The sequence below is a fragment of the Lasioglossum baleicum genome, unplaced genomic scaffold, assembly GCF_051020765.1.
Source record: "Lasioglossum baleicum unplaced genomic scaffold, iyLasBale1 scaffold0885, whole genome shotgun sequence".
Lineage (NCBI taxonomy): Eukaryota > Metazoa > Arthropoda > Insecta > Hymenoptera > Halictidae > Lasioglossum > Lasioglossum baleicum.
Genome location: NW_027469944.1, coordinates 23,057 through 35,741, shown reverse-complemented (window position 1 = coordinate 35,741; position 12,685 = coordinate 23,057). Strand labels below are relative to the sequence as shown.

Here is a 12,685-nt window from a genome sequence, read left to right as displayed (position 1 = left end):
AAGGGTTGAGAGTCGTAATTTGTTTGTAAAATAACTCTGAAAGTTGCCGTGCCATCGTGTCTTTACCTGAGGCAAGGAGTTGGTCATTCGTCAATTATAGAATAAAAATTCCGTCTCAGAGTTTAACATAAACCTTTAAATATTTAGAAAAAATGTAGTCGCCTTTTCATTGTACGAATTCTTCCTATTTCGGAGTTACTCCACCGGTTTATCGGCTTATATTCATAAAATGTGACGAAAAATGTAAACAGCGTCGTGGAACGAACTTATGGGATGACCTGATATATACTCGTGAATATGTAAAACGGAAAGAATATCCGACAGAAATTTCCGATTTTATTCCTTTCTCTTAAAAGACGTACTAAATTTTTGGAACACGACGACATCGTGGCATATTTCATTATTAATGGGTCGTTTCTACGGAAGTAAACGCGTGAGTATAATCGATAGGCCCCGTACTCGAATAACTTCATGATAAATGCAAAGGAGGAGGAGGAGGCGTAGAGGAGCAGGTATAAAATGAACGATAACCTGTAAATATTTTAATCGGCGATAGTGTTCCTCGAACCTTTGTCAGTCAGTTCGAAACAGGAAATCCTCGGGGTCCTAAATACTACATGCAACCTGCAGAATATTCTACGATCGAAAAGTCGCTCCGATTATAACAGGGCTAAAAATAAATCTCTTCGTGAAATTCCGAATAAAACCAATTGACTTCTTATAACACGGTCTAACGACACTAGAAATAAATAAAATTCGTCTGAACGGACCTGAATACATTGTTCAGGATTCTATAATTCTTCGAGGTCCCGATATTCGTATAATTTCGGAGCATCGATCAGCGTGATTGGCATTTGGTCTAAAAATAAAGCGGATCAAGCAGAGTCGAACGATTTTGGGCCTTACAACTCGCCATCTACGTTCCTTGGAACACGACAGCGATTGGGTCCGCAATTTACATCAAAGCTTTTCTATCTCGTACGAATTCGACGATATTTCGCGTTCAAAGTGGAAATTCATCCTAATCGTAGATTAAAGGCTTTAGAGGCTGGAAATCTTTCATAAGACCAGTCGAACCGAGTGTGTCCAGGTGCACGTCTGGCACCAGAGACACACACGCGTGTTTGAAGTATATCTTTGAAGTTTCACTGGCCGTGTGTCCACTCACCGTTCTCCACGTTCAGCTCCGCGGCGGTTCTATACGAGACAGGTCTGCCGAAATCGCTGGCGTCGCTCGGGTGCAGCAACAGCTGATGGGACGCCCTGGAATGATGCCTCGAGGTGGACGCCCGGTGCAAGTGAACACTATTTAGGACGGTATTGCTGGAGGCGCGGCTGAGCGCCTCCCTTTGACGCACAGCCTCCTTGTAGATCTTGCAGTACATTACGATCATCACGAGACCGGGGATCCAGAAGGAGACCGAGGAACTAATCACGGCGTAGGCTCGGTTCACCTCGAACATGCACACCTGATTCACCGACACACACCGTGTTCAATCGTTTTTTTTTTCAGAATATTTATTTATTAAAGAGGATTCTCAGTTTTATTTTTAACGACACACTTTCGGAAGCTCTCGCGTTTCATTTCGCGAAGAACACTTTACGCGTTTTGACTTGGGAATAGGTTGAATCTCGGGATTGGATTATGTCAGGTCTAGGTTTGCGAGGAATTTTGATCGTAAATTTTTTGTAATTTCACACGAGATTCTGAGAGTCCTACTTGCTTTTGGATAATTGAAATATTTGTTTTCAGGGGAAACAGTAGGAAGTTAGATGTGGATTTAAAATAAAGGTAATCGTAAGTGAATGATGTTTTTGAATTATTAAGTAAATATTCTATAATCTTGATCATAAATTTTTCATAATTTCATACGAGATTTTGAGAGTCCCAGTTGGTTTTTGGATAATTGAAATATTTGTTTCGAGGAAAAGAAGTAGGAAGTTAGGTCTGGGTTTAAAATATAAATAGCCGTAGGTGAATGATGTTTTTGAATCATTATTTAAATATTCTATAATCTGTATCTATATATAATCTTGATCGTAAATTTTTTTGTATAATTTCATACGAGATTTTGAGAGTTCTAATTAGTTTTTGGATAATTGAAATATTTGTTTCGAGGAAAAGAAGTAGGAAGTTAGGTCTGGGTTTAAAATAGTGGTAGTCGTAAGTGAATGATGTTTTTGAATCATAGAGTAAATATTCTATATTATATAAATCTAGTTGGGTCTTGGTAAATGGATAATTGAGATATGTTTTTGTGGGAAGGAACGAGCTTGTTTGATTTTCAGGGAGATCTTTGTGCTGGTGATTTCATTGGCGAGCTATAGTGGCTAATGGGTTAAACGAATTGAAATGGGTCTGGAGGAAAATGGTCCTTTTTGAATCCTATTTGAGGTCTTTCAAAGAGATGGATTCTTCGTTGTGCATACAAGTACTGCTTTCTGTCGTTGAAATTGTTTTATTTCTAACAGTGGGTCGAGTTCGAGGCTTTTGATTAAATTAATTAACAATTTTGACGATTCAAATACGGGTCGGATACCTTCGTGAAACTTTTCTCTTCGACGTTTTCATCAGTTGCGTTTTAATCTCTGATTGAACTGGTTCGATTTGGATTTCCCTGATAGTTTTGACCTATCGTTCGCTTCGAATTTCTTCCCTGTAACTATACTTGGAAAAGTTTTTAGCGAATTGCTTAGATTTCCCGCGAACTTTTATCCTTCTCTCGTTTTATTTTCGTTTGATCTTTCGACTTGAGTTCGTGTTAAAATTTGTATGATAAATTTGGAACGCATTTTGAATAATGAAATTAATCTTTAATTTCATTTTCCAGTTCCTCTTGTCTAGCTCGACATTTTTCAAACGTTTAAAACTTCAACTGTAGTAATCCGAAGCTTCTCGAGAACTCCTCATTTTTTGACCTCATTAATTCCTTTCTTATAACATCTTCCCTACACCTGTACAACTTCCGAACTACTTAATTGGGCGAGGTTAAACATTTCTTTAATCTCCCTGCCTCTTCGAGTTCCCCCTCAAATTGCTTGGATTCTAATTAATATATTTCAATGAAATATTCCTCGAAATTATTCATTCCTAAATCCCTTTATTTTTATTTTTTCCCTGTTTCAACAAATTTTGCTTAAATCATTTAATTGGGCATATTTAAATGTCTCTTTTTTCTTTCACAATTTTTTACGCGATATCATTATTTTCATCTATTTAATTATTCTTATTATTATTTAATTTTTAAAGAATTTTAATCGAACACGTATTTGTAATTTTTCTACCTTTTCGAATTGAAAAATATTTCTTTGAATTTAAAAAGGACACGTTCCGCGTTAAATGAAGCTAAAAGAGAAGAAAGGGAAGAGAGACGTTAATGCGGCAGTAACTTTAATCAGCGGAATCTGTAGAAATCACGGTAAGCGCATAAATTTCACAAGCACGAAAGAGTTATTATTCGATGGACAGAGAAATATGAAAGTCGAAGCAACGGCAGAATTTCGATTAACAGAATGTCCATTGTTGGAACGGTTCATTGTACCCGCTGTATTATCAGGGCAATATATTTCGCCCTGCCGTTTTGTTCCTTTTCTCCGTGGTATTTTGTAGTAGAACATCGATTAATCGCGAACTTATTAACCACGGCTTCAATTATCGGAAAATTATGCGCCAACGATGTTATTTTTTCGCGTGAATTGCGTTTAATAAATCATCGCGATTCATCGTCATTAGTCTCGAATTTTGGAATAATTCGTCAAAGCGAAACATAAACAGAGTATTTCACCAACGAGGAAAACTGATAAATAAGTAAATAGCCACTTTGCTCGTTAATTTATTGGCATATTTAATCATTCAGTATTAAAACTGGTTAAATTTTTACAAGTATTTCGATAGAAGAAATGCAGGATGGTATGTTGATACAATTATAAAATAACGATGACTGCAAAGTGAAAATAGAATGATTTCAAAGTATGAAGAATGTTTCCTCAACAGCAACATTTTTTAAGGAAAATGAATAAATGAAAGACCGAGTTGCCTTTCCTCAAAGTGTAATAAAAATATAAAAAGAAATTACCACTACAATACATAATTTAAATTAATTAATTAAAAACTAAAACGAATACACTCGATATTTTGGAAATAATTAATAATAAAATAAAGGGAATCATCTATACATGTATTGCTAAAGTATTTATCGAAACTCGTACGTTCGATAAAAATAATAATAATCATCGTCTTTCTCTGTATTGCAAAAATGGAACAACTATTACGCTAAAATCATTAAACGTGGAAAAGAACGTGAATACCAAGGCATAAACGTTAGGGAAGAAATAAGTATCGAAGAGATTATAAGAAATGAAAGTATAAGGTTAAAGGTGGTAAGAAGATTGAAAATGGAAATGGGAAAATTGAAAATAAAAAGGAACGAGTTAATGGCGAGAAGAAAGTTAAGAATGAAATAGAGGCCAGTGTTACCGTGACAAATCTGCTATTGAAATAAGAAAATTGAAAGTAAAGGAGTAAGGAGTTAATAACAAGAGCAGCGAAATCAAAAATAAACATTGGACGGAGCCAATTGAAGTATGAGGATATAAACGGCGAACGCTGAGAAGTTATGAATAAAGCTAAGAGGGTTAAAAATACAGGCGAAGGAAGTTAATAATAGAAGAGAAAAAGATATTTAAATAGGGAGGTAAAAATAGAAGACACGAAAGTACCAGGACCGAGGATAGAAACGTAAAAATATCATACCAAAAAGAAAATCGATAAATAACACTGGAGACAGAGATATAAATAACGGAAAGTAAAAATTTGAGAGGTGAAATTAAGGATGATTACGTTAATTGTAACGCGAATTAATTTTAACGTGTCAAATGTTAGAAAATCCTGCCATTGAAATCACGAGTAATTTTCGAAATCTAAAATCAAATTACAGAATTTGCATCCTTAACGAGTACTGTAGAAATTATTATGATCAATAATATTACTGTAATTAGAGTCACGAGTAATTTTAAAGGATTAAAATCAAGCTTCCCGATTTACATACTCGCCGGAAATTTTCAGAATTACTATAAAGATAATGAAACGAAATATTATTACACGAAATTACTATGATCTTAAAAGCCTGGTATTAAAGTGCTTAATAACCTAAATTCGTTTCGAAATCTCTGCTCTACTAACTCCTCGCGATAACATATATTTTGCTTGAAATATTTTACCAGCCATAAAATTTCTGTATATTTCCAAAATCGAGGCTCGATACATTCATCTTCTACGAGACTTTACAATCATACGAATTCATAATCTAAAACAATTCTTCGATCGTTATAATCTAAAATAACTCTTCGTTTGTTATAACCTAAAACAATTCTTCGAGCATTATAACCTAAAACAATTCTTCTATCGTTATAACCTAAAACAATTCCACGATGGTTATAACCTAAAGTAATTCTTCGATCATTATAACTTAAAACAATTCCTCGATGGTTATAACCTAAAGTAATTCTTAGATCGTTATAATCTAAAACAATTCTTCGATCGTTATAACCTAAAACAATTCTTCGATCGTTATAACTTAAAACAATTCCTCGATGGTTATAACCTAAAATAATTCTTCGATCGTTATAACTTAAAACAATTCCTCGATCCTGATAACCTAAAACAATTCTCGTCTTCGTCAAACACAGCGCAAAAACGGCTACAAGTTGTATCGAATTAAGGACTTAAGAAGTTGCCGCGAAAGCGTAAGTTGAACGAGATAATAACTCAAACCTCGACTCGGCGCGACAGCGAAAATTAGGAAACGCTGGTAAGATTCACGTCCCGGCCACTTTATTGTCCGAAACATTTCCGAGTAATGACGTTGTTCGAGAAACTCGCGTGGAAATTCCCGACCTGGAAAAGTAATAAATTCACCGTCGCGTTCCTTCGGACGTCGCATTCGTTCCGGCTGCAATTTCGCGAGGTTAAATTATAATAATGCGCGCGCACACAACGGCACCGCAGCGCCGCCTATACGTGCAATCTAGGTTAACAGATGTGTGCGCACAGCGGGCTCGAACGAAGTTATAAGTGGTCGAATGCCGGATGAGAGGTTATAATACGTCGGAATATGACTTCGAATATAATAATGGCGGCGCGTTGTTTGGAAACCAACTCTGTGCTGGCTGCGCTTGAACAAGAAGCGTTTTGAGAAGATGTTCATTCTTGACTCGAATAACGGGCAAACCTGGCGATGATTCAGACGGTTTGTTATTCCTTAAATCAGTCGTGTCTCGACCGTTTTCCTTGCTATCTTAATTTTATTCTTCCTGTTTTCTCTTTGGTTGATTTAAGAGTCGAAATCATGACCAGGTTATGCCATATTATGTCATTTATCCTTACATTCTCACTTTCTTATTAATTATTTAAGACTCCTTGGTAACCATATTAATGCCATTAATCTCTTTTTCTCTTTTTTGTAATAATGCAGGAATTATTAATTAACTTTTCCTTATATTCTTATTTTCTTGTTAATTATCTAAGGCTCTTTGGTAATCACATTAATTAATTTAAATTAATTTAAATAAAATCATTAATTATCTAAGGCCCATTGGTAACGTCATTAACGATGCTAATTAATGCTCGTTAATTTCAAACTTGAATTTAAGTCAACGTTGTGTTAAATTTATTTAGAACAGAAATTTAGAAATATAACGAGAGATAAAATCGAGGGAAGATCTTCAGCAAGTACTACGCGAAGTAGAAAATTCCGCATGTTTCTGTTACATTTCCAATTTCAAGGAAATCCAATTTTAACTTAATCCCGTCACTTTCCTATTTGCCTATCCCCAACGATTGGACAAAAGTAATGAATGAATATCGGTAACAGGCGAAGACGAGAGTAGCTGTAACCGTATTACAACGAAAGAAACAACGGGGAATTCCTCGCGAAGAAATGGACAGGCAAACACGAGAAACAATGACATTTTGGGCGAGAAACGCAACACATGGCATTGGACGTAGAATTATCGAGGCTATTAATTCCAAGTTTCCGTTTATAGTAGCCCGGAATAAGAGGCAGATAGTAAATCATCTCTATGCAAATTTCGAAGGCCGTTCATCTTCCTGGCCGTTTCCTTCCTTCGATTTTCCGCGGATTGAAATCCTGTCCTGCACGGCTCAAGTGTAAATATCCGATAAAATATTCTATTAACTGCAACGACAGAAAATTGAACGCCGCTTATCGAGCGTCGCCTCGTCGACGAGGTGCAGAATAGGAGAGAGCCAGTTCGAATTACAAATTCGTCGGGATACCGTAGACGCAATAAGCGGGCGCGAATCTGTTGGACGGCTGAATGAAAGATGAATCGAACGAGGTGTCGTTCACTCTGCGAGGAAAAATGAGCCCGGAACGGTTGAAATACCGAGATGCGTTCCTTTGCTCGAGTTATAGGACGGGTGCATCCTCGGAGAGAGAATGGCAATAAAAATATTTAACACGAGAAGCTTCTGAACGATGCGCAGTTCTTAAAGATATCGTGAAATTGAAGAGAAATAGAAATCCAAGCGATAGAAATTATGGAAGATTAAATAACAAATATAATTGTTCTTCTAAATTTTAGAATACAAGTATTTATATTGGTTAAGACTGAAGTTATAAAATTAATTTAAATAACTAGTTTTAAATTGTATCGTTTGTAACGAAGAAAAATCATACGATATTGCACGAATTTGTAGGAAATTCTAGTCTTTGAAATTGAATCACTGACCTTTTGTTAATTATATCGTATTTCGTTATATGCGAATAACGTCAATTCGGCAAAATAATTGGCAATTAACTGGGATGGTATAAATTGGATAACAATTCACAATTTACCCTGATAGTCGATGATTGATGACGTATTTGGAATGGAAGACAAATACCTCGGCTCGAGTTTCATTCGGTGTATTTACTCGCTAGTTATTTCGTTTTCAACCTAGGCACAATAAAACGTACGTTATTTTATTCATTTTCCAAATACTATTCCAAATATTGCTCGAAATAACTGGTAGAAATCAAATCGATTATCAAACAGAGACAATTTCATTTTAAATTAATCGATCCCCGGTGTAACTTTTAATGAAAGAAAATAAAAAAAAAAGGGAATATATCTCCAATTTCTGACATGGAGCTGCAGATAAACCATGAAAAGTTACTCGAGCCATTATTCGAAATCAACATTCCCGGTGAAAGGAGTTCCATTTTCAATCACAATGCGAGAGTTAGAATTATCATGCTCTAAAAACCTTCGCTTTAATATTCACTCGAAGAGGATCCTCGAGGTGCTCCCGGTGGCGGGTTATCCCGAGTGAATTGTGCCTTTCCATCTTCGAAATACTGCAGCGCGAATTCGCTCGCCGGAAAGAGGAAAGAAATGGAAGAGAAGGGAAGACTAAGAAGAGAAGAAGCGTAAGATCGCTTAGCCTCGAACTAACAAAGCGGTAAATCACACAAGGATCCGCCGTATAAAAATGAATAATCCTCAACCGATCCTCGAAAGACCCTTTTCAGAAGCTTCGCCGTCATTAATCTCTTCGAGCCACTTGCCCCGAAGAAACAATACCATTTCTCAAAAGGGAAACCCTCCAGCAGACCTGTACACGATCAGAAGAGAAGAATCCGCTCTTTCAAGACCCCATCGAAGAAAAGCAAACCATCTGTCTACCTCGGGATGCTTGGTCAACTTCTCCAGATGCTCATCGGTGGTGTACCATCCCATGAAGATGGGGATGAAGCTGATCAGAGCGGGTAGCAGCCAGGCACTGCCTAGCATGCAGGTGACGGTTAGCCTTCTCATGATCGCAGGGTACTCCAGAGGCCTGACGATCGCGTAGTACCTGTCCACGCTGATGCAACAGAGATGGAGGATCGAAGCTGTCGAGAAGTAAACGTCCAGCGAACACCACACGTCGCACATCACCCTGCCGAACATCCATTGGCCGGTAAGCTCGACGGACGCGTTGAAAGACATCGCGCAGACCGCGACGAGGAAATCGGCTGCTGCCAGGCTGACCACGTAGCGATTCGTCGGCACCCTGAGCTTCCTGTGCCTTCTCACGCTGGCGATCACCAAAGCGTTCCCTACCAATGCTGTCACGATGATACTGATGATCACCACGCCTTTGATCGTCGTCCAGACCACGTTCGGCGGATGGTAAGTGTCCCCGGACGCGGTGGCCGCTTGCAGCGTGTCGCGGACGCTCGAGTTGAGCGACGCCGAGAGACGCCCGATGCCGGAAGTCGTGCTGAGTCTGCCTATCGATCGATCCACCTCCTCTTCCGATGGCTCACTGACTTCCATTCCAGCGCGCGCCAACTGCCAGCATGTTACACGCCGGGAAACCGTTCAGGGTACAGTCTGTTTCGAGTCAACGAGCTGCACCTTCCAAGAGTTCTCCCTGGGACTCGTCCTGAGCTGCAACCGAACTCCAGTCACCCGGGTATCCACGTGCATCGTGAGGGCCTGAAGTACCAAGTTAGGGTGAGTTCGATGAGTTCGATTGGGCTTCGTTCACTGGTTGTGCTGTTAAACGGAGCGAGTTGACATCTTTGGGGAACTTGGGACTCGGTGGCGATCTGCGCGTCAATTGGGTAAGAGACTTTTGGTTCGATTGAGAGATTGAGTTTGAATGGGGTGTTCGGGAATGAAGATTTGATGGGTACTGATCGACTTCGTTTACGTGTTTAACCCTTTGCGGTCAGAATTATTTTTCAATTTTACGGTATCGGAAAATTTTTAATTTACTTTGTTGTGTAGAGTTATCTCAGAGTTGGTATATCTATTATCTTAGTAGTGTTGAGTCGAGTTAGAGTTATTCAGTGTCGTTAGTGTTGTTTTAGAGTTGTAGTTTAGAGCAAAGTGTAATTCGAATCTTAATCTCCTACAGATTTGTGTAATTAATTTATTTTATTTATAAAAGCACCATAAAATATCACCAGCAGCCCCTAACGCTTTTAAATTTTTTACTTGGAATTTATTTCGACTAAGAAATAGTACAATTTAATTGAATAAAGGAAGTTGATTAAATGTTAGTTTTATTTTCACTATTGTTATGTTCATCCCATAAGTTCGTGCCAGTTTTTACGTTTACTATTTACAATTATATGTCTTTAAATATTAAGAAAAAATGTAGTCGTGTTTTTGTTCTACCTTCTTCTTCCTATTTCATTGGCAAACACGTTAATCATCGATATAGTTTATAAAATTCGTCAAGAAATGTAAATAGCGGAACGAACTTATTGGATGACCTAATACTTTGTAATTTCCAAGTGTATATCTCTCGAAACAATTTCCCGATGTCGAGTGTGACCGCAAAGGGTTAATAGGATATTTCGAATGGAAGATGGGCTGGTTTTCATTCTGTACCTCGACTTTCCTTTCTTTATTTAACAAAAGACTGTTCTACCAAAAAGGAAAGAGATTTGAATATTATTCCTTCTTTTCTAAGTTCGCATCTAAATAATTACTTAACAGAAATTCAAATAATTATGATAGATTGGAAATCTCATTCCTATCATAAATATTACTTCCTGTAAGTATCCTTTAGCAAGAAGACGTCTTAAACCGAGCACCCAGCTTCATCGTCCATCGTTCATCATCCTAGAGACAATTAGACCAAGCCTGTACAATGCAACTCTTGCATTGTTACATCAATTACGTTTCTCAATTTACTGTTTGCCATGTCACGCGACCTTGCTACCAGTTCTGCCTGTCTATCCCAGACACTTTGCTGGCTCGAAAATCATGTGAAACGTCATGGGAATTAATCGCTGGAGATCGAAGGGGAGCGTCTCGAGAAGTCAGGCTTCCTTCAGCCGGGATTTCGAGCTTTCTCTCTGCGTCGTTGAAAAGAAACGCCCGAAGGCTGCACAATGGACAGACGCGCGCGCGAGCAAACTTTCCGCATAAACGTTCCCCTGTTCAGAGCGACAGGGTATACTTTAACGTTAAAGCAAACAGAGGTTCGAGCGCCGGGCGAGACAAGTTGTATGCATATTTAGCTTGCCCGAAAAACGTCTTCCTCTCAGGTATTCGAAGTAAAACGCAAACAGCCAGCCACCTGGCCTCGCAGCCGGAAACACATTGCGGAGAGGATTCGCTACTTTTCCCTCCATGTTTCATTCTCGCGAATTAATATTAGCTCTCTGCACGCACACGTGGTTATGATCATTTGGTGCACCATCTCTTGATCTACCACGAACCAAATTTGTTTCTCGAGGTTTCTCGACGTTTATCATGGTGTCAAGATTTGTTTATGGTTAATTAGAAATTTTTATAAACTTATTTTTATAAACTGTGTTACACTATAGTGATCTCCTTTTCGTATCGATAACAGAAATTGTTGGATCTAAGTAAGAACCTGAATTTTCCGAGTGTGATCGTCACTTGGTCCAAGATTTGTTAGGATTTGTTTGCGAGTAATTGAAAACTTTTATAAACTGTGCTACACTATAGTGATCTTTTCATATCGATAGAAAGAACTGTTGGATCTAGGTAATAACCTGGATTCTCCGAATATGATCGCTTCTTGGTCCAAGTTAGAGAAGCCTATAAATGGTTTCTGGTGACAACCTAAGTTAAAGTCTACCTAACTACCTAAGTCAGTCTAAGTCAAGGCTTGGAGATGTCTCCGGTGTAATTTATAGACTCTTAAACAACCTGAACAATCGTTAAGAAAAGGATCATCGTCAGTTCAGACTTTGACTTCCAAGTCAAACTACCCTTTATTTCTACAACTATCGGGTTTACAGCGGAACATCATGATAGTCCACCTATCAAAGAGACGTACAACAAACACAGTTTCTCGAGATTCGTATGAACTTTCGAACAAACAGACTGCTTGACCTGGTCTCAACGATAGAAACGTGATTCTGTTTTCTTCCTCTGATTAAAAGTCCACAAGAAATCTAAACACTCTCTCTCTCTCTCTCACCCCTTTTCCAAATACCCTAGCCTTACAAAGAAATCCATTAACTCCCTCCGCGCGGACCTGGCTCCAATCACCTGGTCTAACCTCAGTCTGCGAAATACCAAGCACAACCGCGTGGTTAGAGAAAATTCGGGAGCAAAGCGAGCTGCCACGAAACGGTAACCCGAAATTCTCGAACGAAATAACTTCCGTCGGTCTCCCAAATGAATCTCCGCCACCTCGAGGCTTATCTTCAGCTCCGGAAGTGTAACCGCAAACATCCTATCCCTAAACAATCCGAAATGAAATGTCTGGCACAGTTCATCCGGGACATCGTCGCCTCAGATGGTCATGTCAGGCGAAAGACAGTGTCTAACTCGCGAAAGCCTGCAGCCTGGCCGCAAAAGCGGACGACTTCGTAATCCCGGGTTCCCAGGTGTCAAACGCAAAATCGGGCGGCCTGGAACTTGCCAGCTTTCCCCTCAGATCGTTATGCAACATCGATAAGAGAGTTAATTCCGGCTTCTAATGGAAGATTCCAGGGATCAGGGGCCCGCGGTCCGTGCCGTTTCGTTGCTTCGATTTCGTTTAAAATACCGATAAGAGCTCGACGCGTGTTGGAACGAGGATGGCCGCGATAAAGGATCCGTTTAGCAGGAACTGTAATTTCCAGCGTTTCCTGGGCTGTCGTAATACCCAGAAATGGCTTTGCCGAGGCGGATGACCGGTTCCAGGGCTGCGGTTCTTTACTGC

At 38.9% G+C, this 12,685-nt stretch overlaps 1 protein-coding gene across 1 annotated transcript; it reads right to left on the bottom strand.

Annotated features, from left to right (window-relative positions):
- Positions 1 to 1,168: 1,168 nt before the first annotated feature.
- Positions 1,169 to 9,324, bottom strand: LOC143220393 (octopamine receptor beta-3R-like; the record flags this gene model as incomplete). Its single annotated transcript, XM_076446046.1, has 2 exons — positions 8,689 to 9,324; positions 1,169 to 1,469 (listed from the first exon to the last, which is right to left on the bottom strand). Coding segments are annotated over exons 1-2 (937 nt in total), but the record flags the coding sequence as incomplete, so codon positions are not given.
- Between the last annotated feature and the right edge of the window lie 3,361 nt (positions 9,325 to 12,685).